The 27,311-nt window shown below is 33.8% G+C and overlaps 1 protein-coding gene across 1 annotated transcript in view; it reads left to right on the top strand.

The window, feature by feature from the left end:
- Positions 1-3,372, top strand: part of LOC150105847 (uncharacterized protein KIAA0930 homolog) — a 132,974-nt gene extending 129,602 nt beyond the window's left edge. Inside the window, exon 12 of the mRNA XM_090394577.1 lies at positions 3,166-3,372. Coding sequence (XP_090250703.1) covers positions 3,166-3,206 — 41 coding nt within the window. The 3' untranslated portion in view covers positions 3,207-3,372. The remainder of the gene's footprint in view (positions 1-3,165) is intronic.
- Positions 3,373-27,311: the final 23,939 nt, after the last annotated feature.

Raw genomic sequence — 27,311 nt, 5'->3', positions numbered from 1 at the left:
GGCAACAAACTGTCCCTTTGTTTCTGATACTCCAAGCATTCACATATAGACATAAGAAACTACCTGCATGTTCTTTTGTATACTCTTGTCTGTAGTAGTCTGCATGACACAGTTGAATAACTTACAGATCTCTGTTTTTCTCTAGTGCCTTAAAAATGCAAACATCTTTGCACACATTTGAGGTTTGAACTGGACAAAAACAAGGTCAAAATTGTTCTCTCCTCCTAATCATTTCCATGATAATATCCATTCCCATCATTAATATAGTTGCATAACATTTTTGCTCTTACACACCATTCCTCCTATTGTAATTTAATTTCCCTGACTGTATGTTAGGTCTCATACCAGTTATTAGTTTTTCAAGACTCCTGATAGCAAACGCATTCAAGTGAAGGCCATCATTCTTATATAAATTCAATCTTCTCTCAAACTCTCTCCATACATTCAAAGACTTAGATGTGTGGAGTGGAATAGCACCCATCCATTTGTTTGCTTTTCAGTATATGATATCTTCAACAGTCTTCTGTTACACCACATCTCAAAAGCAGCACTCCTTTTCCTATAAGATATTAAAGGGGATTTATAAAATTGCCCAAAGGAAAATTTTCAATATATGACATAGTTAAAGAACTAGAGGTCATCTGAAGTTGCGTAATAGTTTGGTTAGTGAAGGTGTGCGGACTAGGTTTTTCGTGTGGAGAGTGGTGAATGAGTGGAATGGTTTGCTATAATTAGTTGAGTGCCCATACAGTGAATGATAAGAATGGTAGGCTTTGTGTATATAAAAGTTAGTGGGTCTCCCGTGATGAGTCTCGAGACCCCATGGAAATACTGTATAATAATAATAGTAATAAATACTTTTGATTAACAGACTCCACATGCCTTATAATTCATTATTTGGTGAACTGTTCGTTCAATAATTTGTAGTCTTGATGAATTGTTGATTTTTGATTAATTACCTTTCGATGAATTGTTGATTTTCAATTAATTGCCTTTTGGTGAATTGTTGATTTCTGATTAATTGCCTTTCGATGAATTATTTTTGACTAATTGTCGATCGACAAATTGGTTTTTTGAGGAACTGCACTTTGACAAATTGTATATCCTGTGATCTGGAAAAGGCAAGAAATAGGATGCCAAGGATCACAGTTTACAAACAAATCCTTGTTCTCGGCTGTTTATCTTAAAATCTGGTCCTGTCAGACACTGGCCAAAAAAAAATTTTTTCCCACAATGTTTCTTAGTCTCTTCTCAAGTATACTAGCTTAAATATTACCTGGTACACTTAAATTTCTTTGTAATTCTCATATTGAATTTTATTCCTCACTTTATTTTACAGATTGGCACTATGAGAACTGTGTTCCAGTCATTTGAAATTAGATCTTTTAACCCAACTTGTTGAAATATGCTCAGCTTTTATGTCACCTTATCTCTGCTTCATTTTAAATTACTCTTTTCTCTGTTTCTTAGCTTTTTCATTAACCACCTAGTATCTCTCTCTCTCTCTCTCTCCACTTTTATAATTTTTATCTTCTGTATCCCTTTAATTTTGTTTAGCTACTTTTACACAAAGCTTTCTTGCATTTTTCTGTTCTTTAAAGCTTTTAAGGAGTGCAATTTAAAAAGTAATAATTAAAATTGGTTTCTAATTTTTGCCATTTCATGGCCCACTCAGTATGTTCAAGTCAATACATATGTTGAGAAATCAGTATTCTCATCATATGTATTGACACTATTCTCATAAAAAAAGTTCATTAAGACTTATTTTTAACTTGGTGGCACTTTTTCAGTTAGCTGTGACTCAGGCTTGCACCTTTTTTTTTTTTTTCCTCATAATTACATAGACATATGATACAAAGAGCTTTGTATCATGTCTCTGAGCCTGTGATTGTTAACAATATCAGTGTTATTGTTATATAAAAATTCAATCCTGGATTTTATTGTATAACAGCATTTTTTTTTTTTTTCATACTGATTTCATTGATTTTTGTAAAAATATTGTGCTTTCAGATCTTAGAGTGATAGTTTCCAGCAAACTTGGTTCCAGAGCCTTTCCAGATTACCCATTTTGCTGTACCAACAAAGGTCACATAATAATTCATTAGTACACCTCTGACCTACTAATTATACCTTTCCCATATCTCTAAAACATCATACAATCTAGAAACTTAAATATTAAATGTGAGTAAAGGATCAAATGAAATGCATTAGTATAAATGGCACAGTGTAAGTGAATATGGACTTGTGCTTATTCTTGACATCACCACTATTATAAATTGTGTGTTTCTCAAAACCTGTAGCCAGGATTAAATGTAAGCAAAATATGCTGAGAATCACTCAAAATCAAGAGATCGCCATCAAGTATACAAATGTAAAAAATTAAATGAGTATGTGCACATGCAACGCTCTATCTGTGATAACCCAGTGAAGTAGTCGAATTATTGCAGGAATTTCAAGTGTGCTTTTGTATTTTTGTCTGAACTAAAGGAGGTACTGAACCATCTGTTGCCAGCAAATTGTTGGTGTACATGTATTATATAATTTTGTAATTATTGTCCTTTTTATGTACCTTAAAGGAATACTATTGATAGTCCAACACAATTAAGTATTCATCACTAGCTTCCTATCAGTAGTTTTGTAAACTGATCTGCTATTTATCAGCTCTCCAGATATGATCAGCATGCTTACATTATTTTAAGGTATGTCTAAATCTGTCAGTTCATCTTGACCTTGACGTTTTGTGGGTTCTCTTTACTTTTTCTTCCAGTTTTGCTCGTACACCTGTTTTTACTAACATGTTCCATTCTGTTAAAGGGATCATATTGCATTAGATTAGTTCTGCTTATGCACTTTTAAATGCTAATTATATCAAGTTGCTTTTCAATATCTTTGTTTCTTAAACTTTCCTATTTTTCCTCAGTATATATATATAAATAAAGCAAATTAGATGCTTATATAACCACAACAAAATAAAAATGCTGTGGGCAGGTATTGTAAATGTTATATGCTTGACATTTTGTGTCTAGATGCAGCCATTTATAAAATGAAAAACTTTATTGCTTAAATTAGATTAATCAGTTATTAATAGTGAGGTTTTTTAAAAGGATGAAAAAAAATTATATATTCCATTCTATTTTTTGTGTTTTTATTATTTTTTTTTTTCAGATTTATTAGATACAAGGCAAGAACCAGTATTGACATTTTAGCAGTGATGAGAATAATATCTGCATTCCACTGTGAAAAATCTTCCTTCCACTTCCAAAGCAGTTCAATATATTGTAAAAAAGTCATTTGTTTTTTGTTAAGAGCTACACCAGTTACCATCAGTCTCATATAGATTGCCAAGAAGTTATGGTGTATGTTGCAAATATGGCCTTTTTTTTTTTTTTCAGTGACTGCATATTATTTTTTTTGTAGGTGCTTAGTTTAAATTTGAATAAGTGACTCTTATAAAGGTGGGGAAAATTAGATAGATATGTAATTATACATATTTACAAGTAGATATTTTTTTTAGAAGGGGGAACTCACTTTGTGCAACTATTAAGCAAACTCAGTGCCTGAAATTATTGATTACTTTAATATGAAATTATAATATTGTTTTCATTACAATTAAGGTCATTTTAAAATACTAAATATTTTATGGGATTTATAGTTACATTATAAATGATTTTTGTTTTGAATGAAGTATATATTTAGCTAATTTTTCTTTATTCCTTAAATAAGTCTTTTCCTTCATATTTTTCATGATAAAAATACAGTTATTACAATCACTCATGTGAGTAGCATTGTTTTAGGTCATATAATGTTATTAACAAAAATTTTATAGAATGTTGTTAATATCACTTTAAGAACACCAATTTCCTTAAAAGCTTTTTTATAATAAAATTTTAGAGAGTAGGCGGTAAGGTTAATGGGGTTGGTATCACATTTCTCATATCCAAGAAGTCGCTCAATACTCAACTATATGAATTTCCTTCCTCATTTCACTTACTGTGATGAACAAAATTTTCTTTATAATGTTAATTCCTGTCACAGTTACAGAACTCGTTATTTAAAGTGCGTTTGTTAGAGTTAGTCTACATTGATGCTCTAAAGTTGTAATCATTCTAACATTGGTATCACTTGTTCACTCTTTTTAATAGCCATTTTTATGTAAATTTGTGAGGTGCAGTGTTTTGATAGCGAGTTTTTTTGCTGCTTCTATAGAGATGAATTCCTGAGTTTAGAATTCCTGAATGGTTATTTTATATTGCTAGTTAGAAAAAAAATATCAAAACAAATTGGTGGGTAAAAAACCCTAAATTTTAGCCAAAAAAAAATCTCTAGAAAATGTATTCTGTTTTATTTACTACTTCCTCTCTTCAATTGCCAGTGGACAAATCTTATCTCACAGCTTCCACATTCATCTTTGTCATATATCTTGATTTTTTGCTGATTGAGTGTGTAGTAATCTTTGCAAGACTGCCATTTTCTATGGATTAAATATAGTAAATGAAGCCAAGTTATAGCCAATATGTACAAATCACTAGGCTTTTTCTGCAGAAATGTACAAAACTTGGATAAATGCTTTTTGTGATAATTTAATGTATTATTTTGAAAATTTAAAAATGGCAAAAAATAATCTTCCCATAAGATAGTTTCATTAAAAAAAAAACAACTAATGACAGAATTGATAATTATTTCAATAATTATCATGCAAACGTATTGAAGACTAAAAATTATTAAACATTACTGCTGTTACTTTTTCTTTGCTATAGATGCTTTCAAGTAAACATTTTTGTGTGTGCACATGCATGCATGTGCACACACCACCTGAAGTTAGTGTTTTTTTTTTTGTCATAAACCTTAAATTATTAACATTAGTATGTAAATATTATTAATTCTAATAATGAAATTTTTCTCATAAAATTTCTGGTAAGCGTCCTTAAGGATGTACGTGATAGTATCCTGGTATCCCTCTCACTCACTCACTCACTCACTCACTCACACACACACACACACACACACACACACACACACACACACACACACACACACACACACACACACATATTTCAGTTGACAACCATAAAGATGTCAGCTGAAGAAATGATTTTTTATAAGTACCTGAGATAAAACAAAATACATAAAAAAAACAAAAAAAAAACAGAAAATGTATGTGTGATGTTGGGTATCTTGAGCATTAATAAGCGTAAGTGTTCATGAAGGAATGGTTGAGAACTATTATTTTGAATGATTGCAAAATACGTTTTCTTAAACAATAGTAATTAAAGATTTTGTTTAGATTTTATAATAAAACAGTACAGTTGATACCACTTCATCTAAAAAGAGATCTATTGCCTTTTTTTTTAATTGTGACACAGAATATATTAATATGTGAAATAGCTGTAGGAATACATTCCTTTTATTTGTTGTTGTTGTTGTTTTTTGTTTTTTTCCCTAAATAAGTACAGTACTTTATTTACAGTACTTGATCACAAATTGAAAAATGAAATCAAGGAATAATGGCTCTTGAAAATAGAAATTAACAGTGGAAACAATAATTTGACTCAGAATTTTCCAAATATGTACACAGTTTAGTTTTATTTTAGTAACTAGTGTGATAAAATGTTCTTGTAAAAAATATTTAAATATTGTTAGATAATCTTTAAAATTCTTTGTCTATATATTAGTATTTATATTTTAATTAAAAACTTACACTACAGTCTTATTTTAACTTGACAGTTTGCATTGCTTAACATGAAGATTTCATCATCGTCAATATTAGGCCTTTGGTCTTATTGGCTAAGTTAACTGACTTTTGAAATTTTGATAGGATGAGTAATCAGTCCATTGTCTTATGCATATGCTTTGAAATTATCTGTTTGTAACCAGTTGGCATATTTCACAAGAGTACACTGGGGAGATATTTTTGAGGGGGAGGGGGAGAATCAGGAACATTTTTCCTGTTCTAGATATTATTTGAACCCATACTTCTTTTTCCAGAGAAGTAATGAAGCCATGGAGGCAGCAAAGAAAGTTGCATTTTGGCAAAATAGTTTTTGAAATCATTTGTTGCTTTAAAATTATTATATATTACAACAGGATGTAATATCCTTCATTATGGTAACAGCAGAAGTTTTCTATTTTGTCCATTCCAAGAAAACAACCTTTTAGTGTTTTGTCTTGTTAAAATAGTTGACTCAAACCACAACAGACAGTTAATAACAAATTAACTCACTATAAGAAACTACTTGGATGTACTTTGGTACATCCAAGCTCCATAGCAATAATGGTTTCTTAATGGAATTTACTATAGAAAAACTATAGATAATTAGATAGACAATAATTCTTATAACAAATGAGTCTGTAGTCTACCATATCTGCTGTTTATAACTACCTTGATATTTTCTTTGCATGTGTTTTGAAAAAAAAAAAAAAAAAAAAAAAGTAAAGGAGGGTTTTTTTTTAGTTTATTTTTTATATTATTCCACCAAATTAAAAAAAATCTGACTTCAGAAAAATTTCAGTGGCATTAGTTTAACTGTTCATAACTTGATTCTTTAGTGGTTCTTGATTCTTACTACAAATAAGTCTTTGTAGTAAGACTTATTTCATGTTATTTATATAATAACTAAATTTTTATTTGAACTATTTTAAAATTACAGTAGTTTAAGTGTCAAAAGGATTTTAGAAAGGAATTGAACTTGCTTCTCTTAAATGACATTTCATAAGACTAATTATTTTGGAATGTTTTTAATAGTTACTTTGACACAAAGAATATTTCAAAAATGTTAAAGTAATGCAATTAAAGATTAATTAAATAAAAATACAAATTTTGTATTAAATAACCAAAGATTAATTTTCATCAAATTAGTTAAGTGTCAATAATAAATGATAAATGATAGTAATAAGTTGATAATAACTTACTAACATATGAAGCACTTGTATATGTAGCCAGCCTATAACTAAAAAGAAAATATGGACTGGACTTATATGAATAATTTGTCTGTTGCTACCTATAATCATACCCACTACATATTGTTTAGATCAAGAAACTTATGTAAAATACTATTACTTTATTATTTCTAATTTTACTGAGGATTGTTCTATTTTTTGTTCATGTTAAATTTTATATTTTGTTTGCTTGCCTAAACAGAAGAATACATCTATTTAAAACATTTACCCATTCGAAAAGATATTGACATAATTATCATACTAATCAGTATTTAATATAGATATACTGTGCACCTGCCTTTGATACTATTTTTATTTGCTATATTACCTGCAAGAGGTTCTTTCTGTAAATGACTGTTCTAGTACTTGTAAATATAATTAAGTTATTTGTTTATATATTTTAATTATTTATATGACAAATAATTCTTGATTCTCATTCCAGAAATACCCAACTACATGATTTATGATTTTCAAAATACCGTTAGTATTTATATTATTTGTGAGTACATGCCAATGTCATTATTATGTCTGTGGTAGAATTTAGAGATAGTTAATATGCTATTTACTGTTCCTAGGCATTTCTGGTGTCATTGCTAGATGCCATTAGAAAACATTCCATATTTTCAATTCAGAATATTCTAAAACATACCCCCCCCCCCAGACTTCTTATATGAATAATTTGGAAAATTATTCATATAATTTTTGGGAAACATATTTTTTGAATAGAGGGTGGTTGAACCTTGGAATGCATTGCCTGATAGAGTGGTGAGAGGAAGAACAGTCAATGAATTCAAGGAGTGGTATGATAGACTGTATGAGAAAAATCCTAGGGACTCAATTGTTCTCTCAAATCAATCTTTTACTAGTTTTAAACTAAGTTACTTTGATTCATTTCCATTGTAATATATGTGTAATAATTCCATCCCTGGAAGCTGTATAAGGAGGATGTGAGCAAGAGAATGAGAAGCAAGTTTTTTTTGCATGGAGAGTTGTGATTGATGGGAATGCATTGCCTGAAAGTGTGGTGTCTGGAGAATTTGAATGTGTTTAAGGTAAGGTATGATGATCTGCATGTATGACCAAGGGACCTAGATGACTCTTTGAATCCATGTTTTCTTACGATAATAATAATATATTTCCAAATCTCATTTGACACTTCATAACCATTCTTAAACTTTATATTCCAGCATTTTGAATCTGCTAAAATGGCAGTTAATTTGATCATCGTGTACCTTTCATTCTTCTTGTCAAAGTTAAGATACACTTTGAATTTAACCAATATGTATGATAATAGTAATTGAGACAATATCTGGTCACTCAGATGTAATGTGATTGTATTCACTTTACATCTCTGCTCACTCAGTGATATAATGGCAGATGATATGTGGTCATCATTTGAATAGTCAGTAGAGATAATTTGAAGTAGATGCTGGCAGTGGTGAGCTATGGAAATTTTAATAAAGGGCTCGCATGATCAAGGAAAAAAAATCATATCCCTTCTTGCCTATCAACTACATTTTGTAACCTCAAATTTCCAACCTATCGCCACTTAGTCACTTCTGAATCTCCTCCATTTATGCATCCATAAGAAATCAGACAAGCAAATTCTTGCACAGCAGTCCACATATGGTCAAATTCTAAAATCTTATAAGGATAGTGACTTCCTCATCTCTTTTATTGTCAGTATGTTCAGAGGACATACTGTCCTCTGAACTTCAACTCCTTATCTACAATTCCCCTAAATTTCTTGCAGTCCAGCCATTATCCTTATAAGACTAATAAGACATAGGATTTCGTGGCTGATCAACACTTCAAGAGTGCAGTTTCAAAGTTTGGTATCTTTACAAAACAACACTGAGTTTCAAAATATTATTATTACGTGACACCTCCAAGGAGTCCGAAGACTCATTGAGGAATGGCACCTACTCTCCACCACTTACCAACTACAGTGAACCGCATCATCTACACCAATGCCATCTACTGACCACCACCACTAGTATTTTCACAGACAATCACAAACATCCATGCCCACTGCAGGATTCAAACCTGCAGCCTTTTGGCTGGAAAACGGATACGCTAACCACTTGGCCAACCAGGTCAGCAAAAATTAATTGGGCCCATCTGGGATTTGAACTCTGGACCTCTCGCACCCAAAGTGAGAATCATATCCTTAGACCAAACAGGCCATTGTGGTTCTTTCTTAGTTTAGAGAAAAGGAGTTATTTGGTATGAAAAGTTTGAAATTTCTAAACGAATGATCTATTCTGCACTAATTCTAAAGTTTTCTTTTGTGCTACTCAGACAATATTCATGCCTCATACCAAAGGAGTAAATTATTCTACTCATCTATTTTTCTCTGCCCTAATTTATCCTCCTGACTCTGGGTACATAACTTGATGTACTTTCCACAAATGTCCCATTTCACATGCACTGCTTATCCTTCCCTCGAAGTTCCTTATGCCATGCTCCAAGCTGTCTACTGAGTTTGCTCTAATCACTAACTCTGTTGTTTAGCATGTATCCCTTATTGACTGAAAATGCTATTGCTTGGTCACCTCCTAGGTCAAGACTGATGATCTACTCCAAATTATAGGAAAATCGTTGCCTTAGTAACAGACAAATCCTTGGTACTATAATTAGATCTTGCACCCCAAACCCAGGTCCCCTTCACTTTCATATCCTTTCCTCTTTCCAGCATATGTCCCTATAGTTGAAGTCACCTCATAATTGTTTACCTGTGCTCACTTCCATATATGTTAAATATGCTCATCTCCATCTTCCTTTCCATATCCCCCCCCCCCATCCTTTAGCAGCCACTGACTACATATTTTGTCCCATTGGATTCTGTTTCATACGATATAGCCTCAAATCCTCTGCTTACTGTAACCTTGCCTTCCTTCTAAAGTCTTCTCTTGTTGGTTATAATTATTCTGCTATCAGCAGTACCCCTGAGAATATATAGTACTCCTTGCATTCTAAGTCTGTAGCTCTATTTTACTCTGTCAACAAATCTCACTAGGGCTTCTAATTTTGGGATAAGCCAAACTAACATATGCTAAAAATGCCTCATCCTTATTCCTACTTCTGGTCATTGCATCTTTGTAATGTAATGTTTGAATGTTCCATTGAGACATGAAAAGCTACATTCACCATTCTTGAATCACTCCTCACACTTACTCTCTTAAAGGTGCCTGTACTCATGTCTGCACCCTTTGGTTTTGAAAGACAGGGGTTTGGATCTCATCTAGGACACAATGAACTTTTATAATGATCTTTTCAACTGGAAATAAGTTAGCTAGTCTCATGTAGGTGGCAAGGTGTTTCTTCCTGAACACTTGGGTTTTTCATTCCACAAAGCAGTCGTATCAGACAGAGAACATACAATTAACAGGTAACTCCACTGATCTCATGGTGTTAGTTGATTTAGCCATAGTTCTAAAACAATAGTATGTGCTTACCTGCATGTACTCCCATTCTCCCCAGTGACTTCAGATCCATTCAAGTCTGCAAGCTGTCAGTTATATGTAAGCCCTTTCATCAGTCAAATTCACATATATCTATAGGCTGCACACTGACTCATTTTTAATCACAGATCTTCTCTGTTGCTCCCATCATACTGTGGCAGTGTGTAGTCTTTACTCTTTTTTTTTTTTTTTTGTGCTACTTCCAGTAACTCTCTCAACCTTTTAAACACACTCATACATAATACATACAGTGTGCCCATTAATGAGACAAAATTTGTATAAAAATAAAGAGCAACTATATGAAGATAAATCATTTATTTTCGGTATAATCTCATCTTAACTCAATACAGCATTAACTGTACATCATTCATACGAAAGTTTTGAAACAGTACTAGTAGGCATCTCAAGGTTTAGTGTTGTGCTCAACTCTTCTGGAAACCTCTACTAAGTCAGATCACCATCCTTTGAATTTCATCTTCAATTTTGGAGGAAAAAAAAGTCTGCCAAAAATAAATTACTCGTGGATTTGGAAGCAAGAAACTATTTCATGTTTAATACACAATGTGCAAGGACACACTGTTCTGCACCAACAGCCAGTTGTTTGCTTGGTACTGTTCCTCCTCTCACTCATGTCATGTTGATTTAGACTTTGAATGACACTAAGATAATACTGTGTTAACCATTAGGCCTTCCAGAACAATTCCTATGAATGTTGAAGAAAATAGTCAACATTTGTTTGACTTCTACGTTGACTCTCTACTGTTTTGAATATCAGCAGCCACCTTTCCATGCTTTGTATCCAGGTCATATTTGGAAACCTATGATTCATTACCAGTCATGATTCTCTCTAAAATTCCATCTTTGTCACATTCATTAAAAGTTTTAAAATATGGCAAACAACACAGTGCTCTCTTTCTCTCTGCCTAAAAGTTAAAGAACATAGTAAGAATAACAAAGAAATCTTTCTTTTCTGTAAATTTTCCAGCAGCAAAATTTCACAAGTTACTTCCTTTCTAGTATTTAATTTTTATGTAATCATCTGAGTGGTGATTTAACAGTCGCTGTTGATGAACACATGAACTTTTTTCCACATTTTCATCAGTCTGAACCAAGACAAGTCCTTCTTAGTCATGGATTATCACAAGTATGAAGTATTGTAGCTATTTGTACTGTTTTTGTGCACAAAATATAGTACTTATTATTTATCTTGTACTTAACTGCAAGCATAGACTACTCCTTTAGCTGATTTGCCCACCTATATTTTGTTGCTTTTCTAAATTAATTTTTAGCTTCTTTTTTTTGAAGCTGGTTTGATGTTAAATCAGCATGAGACGAGGGTGTACATTATCTCCACTGTTATTCATAATCTATATGGATCACATTATGAAGGAAAGTGGTATTAAATCTTAAAGCCTTAGAAGACTTAAACAAATAAGTTTAAGTAAATAATTTACTTAAGAAAAGTTATTTGTTAAATAATTTACTTAAATTTATTTGTTTAAGTAATTTTTAGCTTTTTTTGAAGATACTTGATCAAAGACAAGACCACAGATATGAGAGTTCTGAGAAAGATTAGTGGAGGGAACAGATGGCATTATCATATTGAAAATGAGGATATTAGGGAAGGAGCTTGAGATTATTAGCATTGAGAAATGTGTTAGCAGAGCTAATCTCAGGTGGTATGGTCACTTAAACAGAATGGAAGAGGAAAAGTTAGCAAAACAAGACCAAGATCTAGGTAGGCTGATACAGTAATATAATTATCAGAAATATAAGATTTGATAACAGATTAGAGGAAAATTCGATGGGAAGTTAATTATGATGTAACTTTTGCATGTACCATTATCATAATATACCCCCCATCCCAAGGATACATGTCAGGAATTTGATTATGAATATATAATAGGTTGTACTCAGCAGTGGAAAATATAGTCTGAATTCATTCATGGTGTAGAATGGACTTAAGGGAAAAATCTGATTCAGCTTGACTAAAAAAATTTGAAGAGGTGAAAAAGCATTTGCACTAGAGAAAGACTGTCTGTGTGTTGAATTAAAATCACATGATGAATTAGATAAGCAAAGAGAAAATGAGAATATTGATGATCTTATAGGTTGATGAAATCCAAGTACTCCCATGCTGCCAACTTGTATAATCCCCCCCCCCCAGCTTATGGTGCTTTAACCTTTTCATGTTATGCAGTTTTGATGATATCGCATATGCAATTCCCCATAATCCTTCCACTTGCTTTGTATTTATAGAAATTTAATATTGTATGACTGTTGATGGCCAAATGGTCACCTGCAATGAGATCCTGTGCATGAAAAGATGAATGCATTTGGTATATTACTGTTTTTCTGAAGTATTTCTGTGTTTTCAATCAGAAATTGTATCATGATAGTAAATGATTTATGTAGGTCACAGGAGGAGGAACCTATAAAAAGATTAAACTCTTAATCTCTCTTTATATGTTCTTTGTTCTGCTTTGAAGTGACATAATTATATGCCATTATAGTTTCATCTTAGCTTTCATAAAGCTAGATTGGTAGAAGATAGGCTATTTGATTCTACTCACTGACTAATGGAACTTTTTTAGGCAATTTTTAGAAAGTTTCAGTTTATTTATCTTTGATGTAAATAACTAATTGTTTTAGATTTTTTTTTTTGGAAGCTTGGATTTTTAACACTGCACCTTAGAAATTATCATATTATTAGAAATGGACTCGCATACTGATGATGATGATCATGAGAACATACTACTTACTGATTCCCAAAAGTTATGGCTGAATGAATTCTGCCTACTCCCTTTGGAAAAATGAAGAGATGTTGTTAGATTTTACTTTTTTATAATCCTATATCTCACTATTTCTGTTGTTCCACTTCTGTATATAATTATGCTCTCACACATACATATGGAAATGTTTCATACATAAGCACTAAAAACATGATAACCTTCCACCAGTGTTCCCTCTGATTTTTGTCAGCTCATTTACACATGAAAAACATTTTGTGCACAGGTTTCCATTTTCAAATTTGAATGTGTGTAGTAGCCTGTGTTCATAATAGGAAAAATTACAAGCCATGTGGGACTTCAAATAATCGAGCTTCCATACATCATCCTACACTTTGCCTTTTGAATCAGATGGTCACTTAAACAGAAATAGCACTTATACCATATTCACTAGACTAGCACTTCCACATCTCAACAATACAAGCACACAACTCCATCTTTATCATATTTGAATATTTCATTAAATGCAACTCACATGCTCTTCTTTGGCATTGCCGTTTCAACACATTTGTCCAGCTACTCAAAATCAAACAAATTTGCAGTTCTTTTCTGCTAATTTTGTCAATGACATTATTAGAGGTCAACAGTAAAACCGCTGATGTAATATTTATCATATTAATGTCTTTTTTTTTTTTTCTAGCTATAACCTGTACGAATGCTAGCACTAAATTAATTTGCTTAAATCTACATATCTACAAAAATCCATCACCATTTGCAAGAGTTCAAATAACTATCTAGACAGTGGACACTAAACAAAACCTGCAAGTTGCTGATATCAGCTTCGCATCACAGACTAAACGTAACTAATTAGTCAATTAATTTGGAATGGAAGTAATATTGGAGTGTAAACATTGGAGAAATTATTGAATACAATAAGTTGCAAGTATGATTTATCATGTAATTCATTTTTATAGCACATTCAAAAATTATTGACTGTAAATTAGAAAGAAATTTTGTGCGCACAGTTATGACTTGATGTGTGTGTCTCCTTTTTTTAATATGTGGGGGAACATTGCCTTCTACACAGTCTCTTCTTTTTGCATTGTACCTTATTTGGAAACAATTTTCCATTTGATACATTGTCTTAGCACAGTGGCATTATTGGAGTCATTATTATTAGAAATCATGAGGACATTGTGACACCTGTCCATGGGTTCAGCCTAGAAATATGTTCAATGAGGGTCCATATTACTTCTTACTCTGGCTGTAGATAATCAATGGCTGTAATGATATGTCATCAGTGTTAATTACTATAGTTTATTAAACATGATAAGTTAAGGGGATAAAAATTATCAACTTCGCCAGAAAAAAATAGCCGTTTGGCTTTTCATCTTAGTTATAAAAGTTATAAAAATAAGGTTAGAGGCCATCATTCTTAAATGTACACACTCCTCCCTGTCTACAAAATGTAAGTGAAGAATCTAGATAAGACAATAGTGCTGTAATGCAGAGCTCTTCCTGAATTATTTACACAAATACTAAATTAGAAAACAAGTCTTTCTAGCATCCCATCATTTAGGAGAAGTAAATGATTCACTGGCCATGAGACATTTATGCATACATTGCATATCCTCTTCATGACTCAGTCAACACATCACTCCATTAACCTACTGGCTCTTTCAGTTAGGCGCGTACTTTAGTTTTTGATTACCTTTGGCTTTTGTAAATTTTCTTGCATATTTTAACCCTTGGATAAACTTCAATTCTGAAAATAGAGCCAGGAGTATTCTGGTTCTGTTTTCAAAAAAAGAAAATTGTTAAGAGTTAATAATAGGTAGTGGGCATAAATTTGGTATCTTTTTAAATTTAAAATTTGTTCAACTAATATAGATGGATCAATCAATCTGGTATTCAGTGAAAAGTTTCATGAATTTTTGAACTCCACATATGACTTAAGCATTCATAACTTGCTGCTCTTTCTTATAGGCCACCTACCTAGTTTTTGGTCCACAGGGGCTGCTGAACTTTCCATTGACTGGAATAGTTAGGAAAAACTGTTATTATACACACATACACACACACACTCTGCTGATAGAATACATTACAGTATTTGTGATAAGTTTTAAAATGTTTTTAATGAAATCAAAAGGCAGTTATCTGCCTTTTGAGTTCATAAAAAATTTCATTTTTTATTTAATCTTTATTAATAGGTGTAATGGGAGAAATACCTATATATATATATATATATATTATTATTATTATTATTATTATTTTTTTTTTTTTTTTTTTTTTTTTTTTTTTTTTTTTTTTTGAAAATTGCATTCACTTAAAATGAAGAAATTTTTAAACATTTAATCTTATTTGTTTTCAATAGAATACATATTTAACATGCTGTATATTGGTTAAATATATTTGTGTATTTTATGTAAATAACAGATAAATATAACTGTCAGCCATTGTTGTATATGTATAATACCGTTATGTATATATTTAATTACTCTTTTATTATGATAACTTGAACCCCCTCTCCTCAAGAAATTTTATTCATTCAGTTTTTTAAAATAGAATTGTCTTGGAATAATAAACCTTTTAGAAGTTCCTTAAAGGGCACTCAGGCATATTTATAACTAATACCAGAATTGCAACATAATGGTTGTTTTTAAATATAGATCTTGTCATTTTGAATACATTGGAAAAATTATTTCAGCAAGTTATTACTAAACTTTGACATGTACATGTATATATATATATATATATATATATATACTATTTAGTGTAAATGCTGAAATAAAAGATTGAAAATTTCCTTAATTTATGTATGGTAGAATTGAAAAATCCATTTTCTTATTTCCTTATGTGAATTTTTCTAATTTCTTTTACAAGATACTATATTATGTTAATATTGTATGTGTGTGTATGCTGGGTGTAACTGAAGTTCAGCAATGTGTTTTATTTGCCAAGAAACAAGTTTCTTAAAACATCTTGACATAATTTTTAATGTAAGACAGATTACTTATTTTCCACTAACTTGAAGACCTGAAGCCTCATATATTGCCATTTCTTGTCTGAAGTTTAATATTTTATATGACAAGATATTTTTATATATCTCTTTCTTAAACAGAAAAATTTCATATATGATGGATTTGTATAAATGATCTGTTAAAAAGCAGTGTTTTCGTGCTGTAATTTTCATGTCAGATTTAAATAAAATTTAAATTATAAAGTGAGATGTTAATGTATTATAAATAAAAATGTGGGAGATTTCAATTTGTAAGTTGGCAATAATTTTCTTGTATATAATTGCTCAAATCCATTTTTTTTTTCTCCTTAGTGAGAGTCCCATAGTCATGTACAGTACCATGTAATACTATAATATAGCTATTTTTAAATATTTGTGTAAAGTATAAATCTTGTCAGTTTGCAGAAATTATATTTTGTTGTTCTTGTGAATTGTGGAAATTATCTCAGTTGTTTTGATGTGGCTTGTATATTTGAATATAAATTATTTTAAAGTGGCAGGAGTCTTTTCTAGCCTTTTTTGTTCTTTCTGCAAATGAGGTCTTCCTGTTGTTCAAAGGGGGAAAAAATTAATATTGATGAAACCTGCAAGTTCATTAACTTGTCAAAAAGTATCCTTATTAACTCACCATCTTTCTAGTTTAACTTGAAGCACTTTAAAATTGGTATTAAATGCCTTTTGAAGATGATCAAAACACTGAATAATGTATAAGCATTGGTGTTAAAAAAAAAGAAAAAAAAAAAACCTATGTTTTCATCATGTGTTGTTTTAATTTTCCTGCCATTTATAATATTAAATAAAAAGAATGTATCAGTAATTTTTTTCAGTGATCTTTTTTGTTTTTTTTTCATTTCAAGATTCATATATTTTAGTAAAGTGTCATATAGTTTAGTAAAGATTCCAATGATTATTTCTTATTTCATTCTATTCATTTATTTTTAAGTTTTTACTCCTGAGAATACTGATGACGTCAAAAATCTTCACTGCCATTGTCACAGGTCTGAAGTTTTCAACATTTAGCCTTATCAAGGCCAGACTTAGGCTATTGACGGTTCTGCAAGTGTTGCAGGCTTCATATGGGCTGTGAATGAAGCTAGAGTTTTTGTCTCAAGCCATCAATGACACTGCCTGGGCACACTTTTTAGAAGATGGGTTGTGGTTGTTGTGGCAAAGATTTAGGGTTCAGGCTCCTAAATAGAACATCAGATTTGGATGTCTGTAGGTGATGTACTTCGTTTAGTTTGGTGTTTATACATGAATGCTGAAATGGATATAGAAGAATTGTTTCTTGTATGATTTTTAAAAATTTTTGTGGTTTGATTTTTAATTTAACCCAAATTACACTATTTATTTAGGTTTACTCTTGTGCTGGTATTTCAAATATGAAGAGAGAAAAGAGAAGGAAGCATAGTGAGGTTACATGCCAGTGATCAGGAAGCTCCCTAAACTCCATCTGTTCAGTTTCATACACTATCTGGGGGATCAACATACTGAACTGCTTTACAACTGTACCTTTAAAGATAGGAAATTCTGTATATGTATAGTATGTTTAGCATGCCCATGATAGGTATCACTTGCACTGTATGTTGTCAGAGATTGAGGGATAAAACTGGAACATCTGCTCTGGCAACCAAACAGCAACAGCCACTTCAGGCCCTATGAAGAAGTTAATTTATCACCTAGTATTGGGGGTGATGAACCTATGACATGCATACAAATTTTTTGGTCACACAGAAATCAGAGCATCCCAAAAAATTTTCAAGGACCTTTGAAACAGTATTATCACTCCAGAATCTGCCTTCAATCATGATCTCTGCACTCTTGTACTCTCTCTCTCTCTGCCAGGCATGCAGTGATGTCATACCATTCAGTAAACGGTGTATTCATGCATTGATTTTTTTAAGTCAGAATGCATCCTTAAAAAGGTATGCCAACCTTGATGTAGTAGGTCTAATTGGCATTTCTTACAACTAGGAAGTTATTTCTTTTTTTTTTACAATGGGAATGTTTACTGACAAATGAGTTTCTTAATTAAGTTACTTAAGGGTTTTATAGAGTCAATGTAAAGGAAAATTTTTAGTACATGAATATCCTGAAAAGAACTAAGGATTATCCCTGGAATTTTTTTTAAATATTGAGTGCGCACACACACAGTCAAGACCTAAACAAGACCCTGTGTGGGCTAGTATTGAGAAGAAAGGAATCCATTAACAGACTTCTTGGAAAGCTGGTGGTTATGCTCATTGGGGAAAATGGTATCAGGAAGGTTGTTTAAAGTATAGCAGTAGATTGGATGAAGGAAAAAAGATGAAGTTGGGCCACTATATTTGCAGTAGAACTATATAGGGATGTTGACCAGTGGAGGAATACTCATGCAAATAGTAGGGACAAAAAAACACCTATGAGAAAGTGATAGGAGTGTAAGAGAAGGGAGTGCTATCTATTAGACAGTTGCCATCCGTATACAGCCAAGAATTCTTATGGAAGTTTTGGATGCAACACCCAAAATGTGAACAATTGAGTAAAAGTGTAATTAGCAAGGGCATGAGGACCAGATTTTTTTGTTTGGAGAGTGGTGAATAATTTGAATGGGTCGCCTGAATTATTGCTTTGTCACTGAACAAGTTCAAAGCAAAGTCTAACAGGTATTGTTGCAAGTGATGGTTAGTGCTTGGTGAAATGTTAGCCTCTGGCAATAAGTACAGACTTCATGCTAGTTAGAAAAAGTTATATTTGAAAAAATAAAATTTTAAGTTTAAATTATCTTTTTTTAATTAACCATACATCATTCCCCTTGCTATTTATTTGGACAGTCAAGAGTATGCTATACACCTGTTAACTTTTCTACCATTGTCCTGTCCTTAACAACTTTCGAGGTAATTACTCCAGCTACCAAGAATATCCTTATTGTTAGTTTGTCCTTTATCATTGTCTGATTTCTTTTATGCTGTTTTTTTTTCTTGTTATCTGGTGCATTGTGGAAATGACATTTGTTCCCATAGTACTAGGCTGCCCACAAATGGACCATTTAAGTTCAATAAGTCTTTCTTCAACTGGCTTTCGAGTTAGTCTATCTTTGGAACAGAAAGCATTTTCTCCTGGAAATGGGTTTTTAACTCCACATCGCAAAAAAAAAAAAAAACTTGAATATTAGGGTTTAGGGCCACCAAATGGTCACATTTGCCTTCACACCCTCTCCCGAAAAGCTTTGATAGATAGCTTGAGTGCACTGTCAGTAAGGGAATGAAGGATGGACACTGACATCTAACTTTATTCACAAAAGTTAGTGATAAAAGAGCTCTGCTTACTCCATCTAGGGAACGAAAGTGTTTGAGAATTTTTTATGCATTTTTAGATGTATATATGTAGTGAATTGCCTCCATTCATATTTATCTTCTTATATTCTTATCAAAGTTTTCCTATGATCTGTTTAGTTACTTTCTTCTCTTTCAAGACTGGCAACTTCTGGATCTTACAAGAAGTTATCTTTTCAATCCTCTCACGGACAGTTTCAGATTTTGCTGCTGCATCTTCTAAGTTTGGTTCTTGTTTTCAAGTGTTCAGTTTTTTTTTTATAATACAGTATTTGAATATTAATGAGATTTAGCCTATCATACATTTGCACTTTGGGTGGACTTGGATTAGTTAGTCTGGAAGCCTTGCTCTCGAGAATCTTAAGTTTCAAGCCATAGTTCTCTGATAAACCAGTTAGTGATATCACACCATGCACTGAAATTTATCTCCCTCCTGATTATTAAAATAACACAGGGAAAAATGTTCATTTCCTACTATAACAGTAATTCTTCCAGCCAGCCATAAATTAGCACTGGATCTTACCATGAAGTTATTGTTTTAATCCTCTCACGGACAGTTTCAGATTTTGCTGCTGCATCTTCCAACTCTTAGATTAGATTTCCTATCTTTGAGTTTCTTATTTGGCTAAGAAATAATGTGGGTTTCAATATCCACTTAATTTAAATAATTTTACTTCGCCGAAGTGAAGCCTGTTGGCTCTATTCTCAGTAATTAGCACTCATTATGGCAGATTCTTACTAATCATTATTTGCACAGCACTTATTGCTGCTCTCCTAAATGCACTCATTGACAAAGCACACTCAACAACACATCTTCTAAGGATTATTCATTGTTCCATTACTCTCATGTATTGAAAAATTTCTACATTTATCCTATAAAACTTCATTAGTAATTCATGTTCCCTTGCATCTACTGTTTTATCCCTAACAACCAAATTTTGTAGCCAAATATTCATTCTGTAGAACTGTCATCTGCATCTGGATCTACTTATCCTCAAGAAACCCAGGTGATCAAATCTGAGGACAGCAGTCTAGATGTAGCCATATCAGTCATAAAGAGAACATGCTTCTTTGCCAATTAGTACTTCTGATATTCAAGTGTGTATAATTTTGCCTACTATTGCAATATATCCACTAAAGTTCAAATCCTTAATCTTCATCAGTGTGACATACAGCTGATAATCATTTCACCAACCTTACACTTTGCCAACAAAGAACTGCAACCATTATTCTTTGTTCTTAAGACTCTTAGTCTTATTCTGTAGGATCTTGACAATATGTTGAATATTTTCCTTCCTAGTTTAGAATCAACTGCAAATAACTGGATGTTTGCCCTCAAATCATTCTAAGTGTTGTACAAATAAAACAGCATGACTAAGTATAGACCTTCGTTGTCCCATACAACTGGTCACCTTCCATCTCCTTGATTCTACCTCTCAGTCAATTTATGAATCATATGCTCCAACTTACATAAATTTCCATGCAGTAACTTATCAAATGCTTTTACAAAATCATAGCATAGCCAGTTCCTTTTACCTAAGTCATTGGCCATTTTATTGTAAATTAAGAAAATACCATGCAGCTGGACTGTTCCTGATAGAGGATCATATTCCTATCCATTCCTGCTTCCAGCCTTAATTAACTTTTCCATTATCTTCATCACAGCAGGTGAAAGACTGATCAGATAAAAGAAAAATTATTACTCCTAGTTCAAATCCTTAGTCTCCATATTACTAATATCAAGACTATTATAATTATTATTTTTTTTTTTTTAAACATTGGTTTTACTTTCTGATCATAATGACAAAAAAAAAAAAAAAAAAAAAATATCAGAAAACAGAAATTAACTTTTCTTAAATATTATGTAAAAACTTTACTGTATTTATATTTAGGAAATCAAATAATGTTTTTTGTTTGTTCATTTTCTAAGGAGGTAAATTTTAAGAAATAACAAATCACTATTACAGCACTGAAAGTTTCGAAAAGTAATTGCACTCAAGTAGCACTTAACGTTAAGTTGTTGAAAGTTTATTTTTCACTTGGTTAGACTATAATAAATTTAGTTTAATCCTTTATCCAAGTGTGAGCAAACAAAGTTTGCTCCTGAAAGTATCTTCAGGACTGGGGTAAGGTGGTACAACACCGGGCAACTCATTGCAAAGGTGGAGCAAGCTAACATCACTCCTATCTCAGTATCTCCCATAATGCAAAACACATCTCCTTGCGGATATGTATAATGTTATGCATTAAGGGAAGAGCCACTAGTTTTGACCTTTATTGAGGTCTCTTCAGTGGGAGCCAGGCCCAAGTGGAGACACCAGGCAGAAGCATTAGCAAGGTCATCTCTACCTATAGGAGTTGCCAAATGGTGTGCCACCTTTTTTTAGTGATGTAGCTTGCTCCACCTTTGCAACGAGTTGCCCGGTGTTGTACCTCCTTACCCCAGTCCTGAAGATACTTTCAGGCACAAACTTTGTTTGCTCACACTTGGATAAAGGATTAAACTAAATTTATTATAGTCTAACCAAGTGAAAAATAAACTTTCAACATCTTTCTCTAAATCCAGAGTAATTTAATAAAAAGGTGGCACACCGTTTGGCAACTCCTATAGGTAGAGATGACCTTGCTAATGCTTCTGCCTGGGCCTGGCTCCCACTGAAGAGACCTCAATAAAGGTCAAAACTAGTCTGGGTAGTGGCCCTTCCCTTAATGCATAACATTATACATATCTGCAAGGAGATGTGTTTTGCATTATGGGAGATACTGAGATATGAGTGATGTTAGCTTGCTCCACCTTTGCAACGAGTTGCTCGGTGCTGTACCACCTTACCCTAGTCCTGAAGATACTTTCAGGCGCAAACTTTGTTTGCTCACACTATGATAAAGGATTAAACTAAATTTATTATAACGTTAAGTTGTATGCATTCGTACTAGTATTGTTTAAAACATCAGAGAATCACTTCTATCACACGTCCAGTGGGCAGATGTCACGACTTGCAGTTTTGCCAGCAGCGAAAAGTCGACTTGTGGCTTTGCCAGAAAAGAAACAATTGCATAATTCAGATTACTAACAAAATGGTACAAGTTTGAAACAAAGTAAAATCATTTTTAAAACTAGAAACGTTCTATAAATTAGCCCACCAGTTAAGAATCACTGATGTAAAGAATAACCATGTCATTTTCTTTCCACTCCCTTGGAAGCATGACAGTACTATGATGAGCAACCTGGTCAAATGTACTGCTGTATACACATCAGGATTTCTTAATATTCCAAGTGCCTCAAGTTCGTTTATTTTCTCTGTCACTTGAGTTACTGCATCTCACCACATGATATATATCGTAGTGTGTAGTGTTCGTGCAAGCTCCTGATAAGATAAGTATTATTTTCAGTTATCGTTGATAAAATTAGTTAATATTGCGTATTTTTGTTTGCCTTGCGTATTTTGGTGCGTCTATTTGTGTGTTTTTGGTGTATTATAACTTATTATTTGATAAAACACGTTGCAATAATTATGGCACCTGTACGAAGGAAAATGGCGACCAGTAATGATGGTTCGCCGTCTTTATCAAAGAACGGTAGTATAAAAGAAATGAGTCAGTGTACTAGCTGTGAAATGTACGCTTTACGGAGTGCAGTCGGAGTGTGGATAGATGATAATAAAGGATTGAATGTGTGTAGAAAATGTAGGGAGAATGAGGAATTGAAGTGTATTTCGGATCGTGAGTGATATTTTTGTCAACCTTCAGAATGAAGAAAATAGCGATATGACAAGAAACGGCAAGGTTGTACACGAGAATTATGAGAGTGTGAATGATAGTATTAATGGTTTCTCAGAGAATAAAAAAGATGAGATAGATGCATTGAATGAGATCGCGTTGTTCAATGGTGCGATAGAAAGGGCAAAACAACAGCTAGAGTGCATGAACAAAAGTCGACTGAATGAACCAACCAATAATAAAAGGTATGACAGGAAAAATAGGCGTGTGAACATGAACAAAATGAAGGATAGAGTGCTGTATGGAGACTCGTTAGCACGAGGTGTTAGTAGAGAATTTGACAAAATCGTACCAACCTGGTGCGACCATAAAGGATGTAACTGAGTCTATTAGAGAGCAAAAGGAAAGGGTGAAAGAAATGATTGTTGTGGCAGGTACGAGTGATTTGAAAGGAGATAAAATGGAAATGATAGAAGACCTGAATGAATTGTCTGAGGTAGCAAAAGAAAAGAGTGAGAGAGTTAGAATGATTAGTCTTTTGCCACGGTATGACAGTGAAATGTTTACTGTCATACCGTGGAATGAAATGAAAAGGAGGGCCATAATTGCGAATGACTTTATGCGTGGGTTATGTTTGACGAGTGGTGTGGAATTTGCGGAACTGTGGAGTGAGTTTGATGGGCGAAAGGATCTATATAAGATGGATGGCTTGCATTTGAATGGTTATGGTGTAAGAAGACTTGAGAAAGTGTTGCTGAATGTAGTGGATGTGCAAATTCAGGGAAACCAGATTCGTTAAGGGGGGGGGAGTAGATATACAGTCCTTAGGGAGGCAGTTGAATGTAAGAATGAATATAATATGCTAGAGCAAATAAGGAAAACAAACCAGAGTGGGATACTTGATATAAGGCATCAAGGTAGGGTTGGGGCTAATGGGGGTCTTAAATTCATGTACACTAATAGTAGGAGTATTAGGAACAAGAAGGAAGAGTTTTTGGCCATGGTTGGCACTTCCAGCCCACAGGTTATTGGTATTAGTGAAACATGGCTGACTGTAGATGATATAGCTAGTGGGATAGAATGTGAGGAGTATGACGTGCTCAGGAGTGACAGGGAGAATAAAATGGGAGCGGGAGTGTTATTGATGATAGCTGATGAGCTACAGCCAAGGAGAATAGCAGTGGAACTGCAGGATAGAGAAAAGAGCACATTTGAGGCCATTTGGTGTGAGATTGTGGCTAGCAGAACTAAATATACAATTGGGTGCTTCTATAGATCAGGTGATGGAAAAGATGGTGGTGACGGTATGCACAAGCAAATAGAAGAAATGAGTGGAAGGAGGGTGATTATTATGGGAGATTTCAACTATGGTCGCATTGATTGGAGTGAGGAGAGGACACACGGGAGGAAGGAATTGTATTTTATGCGGTTATTAAGAGATAACTATCTGCGACAGCATGTAATGGAAAATACTAGGGGTCAGAGAGTGCTTGACCTAGTAATTACATCTGAGGATTTGGCTGTAACAAATATGACCACATTGCCACCAATCGGTGAGAGTGATCATAGGGTCTTGACTTGGGAGGTGGCTAAAGGTGTAGAATTTTCCATTAAGACAGGGTACGTGTGGAATTATCGGGCTGGAAAGTATGACAAGCTTAGGAGTTTGATTGGCTCAGTGCCATGGCATGTACAACTGCAAGGACTAGAAGTTGATAGTGCATGGGAGGTAGTTAAGAAGTGCTTGCATGAAGCAATGGCTGACTGTATACCTAGAGTCCGAATAATAAATCAAGTAGGGGTTAAATGGATGAATAACACCATTAAGCTTGAGCTCCAAAAAAAGAAACAACTATGGAGGGAATTTAAGGAGAAAGGTGACTGGCAGGCACATGAACGGTATAAAGCACAGGCCAGAAGGGTGACGAGTGTGATAAGAAAAGCAAAGAAGGATTACGAAAGAACATTGGCCATGCAGGCAAAAGAAAATCCTAAACAGTTAGATATGTAGCAAGTAAAAGGAAAAATGTACATGGCAGAATGATTTTAAAGAATGCCGATGGTAGGGAGGTAACTGAATCAGTTGAGATAGCTGAGTGAACACCTTGCAAGAATATATCATCCAGGTGGTGACATTGCAGAAACGAATAAACCAGTAGATTATACGGGAATTGTGGTGAATGAAGTGGAGGTGAGTAGTCTCTTGCATAACCTCAATGGCAATACATCTGTGGGATTGGATGGTATACCAGCTCGTGTAGTACGAGAAGCAACTAAAGAATTGTCAGTACCCTTGACCATTTTGTTTAAGTTGAGTCTCGGGTCTGGGTTAGTCCCGAGCGGGTGGAAGGAGGGAAAAATAGTTCCACTGCATAAAGGTGGTTCAAAGACTGCTGTTGTAAATTACCGACCGATTAGCATATCAGGAATCATTGTCAAGGTCTTAGAGAAATTAGTCAAGAAAAGAATACAGGATTGGATAGATGAAAATGGGATATTGTATGGGGGACAACATGGTTTTGTGAATGGTAGATCATGCCTCAGTAACTTGCTCACGTTTTATAACACAGTGACGGCTGAACTGGATAGTGGTAATGGGTTTACAGTGATACTACTGGACCTTGCCAAGGCCTTTGACAGGATACCACATGGAACCCTAATCAGTAAACTGGAGCAGATGGGGATAGATATAGGGTTGGTAAGATGGATAGGAGGGTGGTTGAAGGAGAGGTACCAGAGAGTGGTTTATTCAGGAGTGGTCAAAAAGACGGCTTGTGACTAGTGGAGTGCCGCAGGGCTCTGTTCTTGGCCCACTGCTTTTCAATTTGTTCATCAATGATATTGGAAAGGATTTGAGAGGAAGTGTTCACTTGTTTGCTGATGATGCAAAGTTGGGTAGAGCAATTGTGATTGCACAGGATGTTAAAATTTTACAGGATGATTTGGATAGTTTGGAGGATGGCTAGGAAAAATGGATGTCAGTTTAATGTGGCAAAGTGTAAGGTTATGCACTTTGGGGTGAAAAGAACAGCAGCAGTATATCGCATTGGTGGAACCGTACTCCAGGAGATTGATGAGGCCAGGGATTTGGGAGTGCTGTTGGATAGGGAGTTGAAGTTTAGGGGGCACATTGCAAAAGTGACTAAAACAGCTCACCAAATCACTTGGCTTATGAAAAATACTTTAACATGCAGAGACAAACAAGTTGTTGTTCCTCTGTATCGAGCCTTGATAAGACCCCATCTGGACTTCTGTGCCCAGTTATGGGCACCAGGGTTTCTTCGTGATGGGGAGGAAGTGGAGAGGGTCCAGAGACGAGTGACCAAGATGATAGCAGGTCTGTGGCATGAACCTTATGAGAATAGGTTGAGGATTTGTGGGTTGCAGAAATTGGACGATAGGCGAAGGAGGGGTGATATGATTGAGACATTCAAATTACTGAAGGGTTTTTATAAGATTGATCCAGAAGATATTTTTGAAAATATGACTGGTGGTGGGAGGACTAGGGGCCATGAATGGAAGCTGGGCAAGAGCGTGGTTGACAAGGGTGTTAGAGCTAGGTTTTTTACTTGGAGAGTGGTGAATGAGTGGAATAAGCTTCCAGAGTCTGGTGTGGGTGCTACGACCGTGAATGAGTTCAAGGCAAGATATGACAGATACTGTGTGAATGCTGAATAGTTGTTCCAGACATGATGTTAGGGCCTCCCTCGATGAGTCTGTCGACTCCTTGGAGTTTCCCGGAACAATAATAATATATATGCATATGAACTGCTCAGCAAGTATTTTGTTATTTTTTTAAATAACCCTTACACTACAGGACACAATGCCTATAGGAAATTAGTTAACGTTATGTGTAGCGATGATCAAGTTAAAAGCAATTTGTTGGTATTCTTTTTGAACAACTAGAAGTTGGCCTTTTGTAAAAGGAAGGCTGCTCTCTCCACAGAACCGAGATAGTGAGATAAAATAATGGACTTGTTTGATGCATGAATGATTTGAATGACACGTTTAATGAATTAGCAATTAAATGATGCCGGGCAACTATTCGTGTTATTTTAGGTATAGCGGAATAGAGGACATGGATTTCATTCCTGTAGAACATTTCCCGTGGAATATCAAGAGATATTTCCAT

Source organism: Typopeltis vanoorti, chromosome 6 (genome assembly GCF_054136105.1).
Source record: "Typopeltis vanoorti isolate ZY-2024b chromosome 6, IOZ_Tvanoo_1.0, whole genome shotgun sequence".
Lineage (NCBI taxonomy): Eukaryota > Metazoa > Arthropoda > Arachnida > Uropygi > Thelyphonidae > Typopeltis > Typopeltis vanoorti.
Note: the sequence above shows the minus strand (reverse complement) of the source record. Positions and strands in the feature narration are given on the sequence as shown.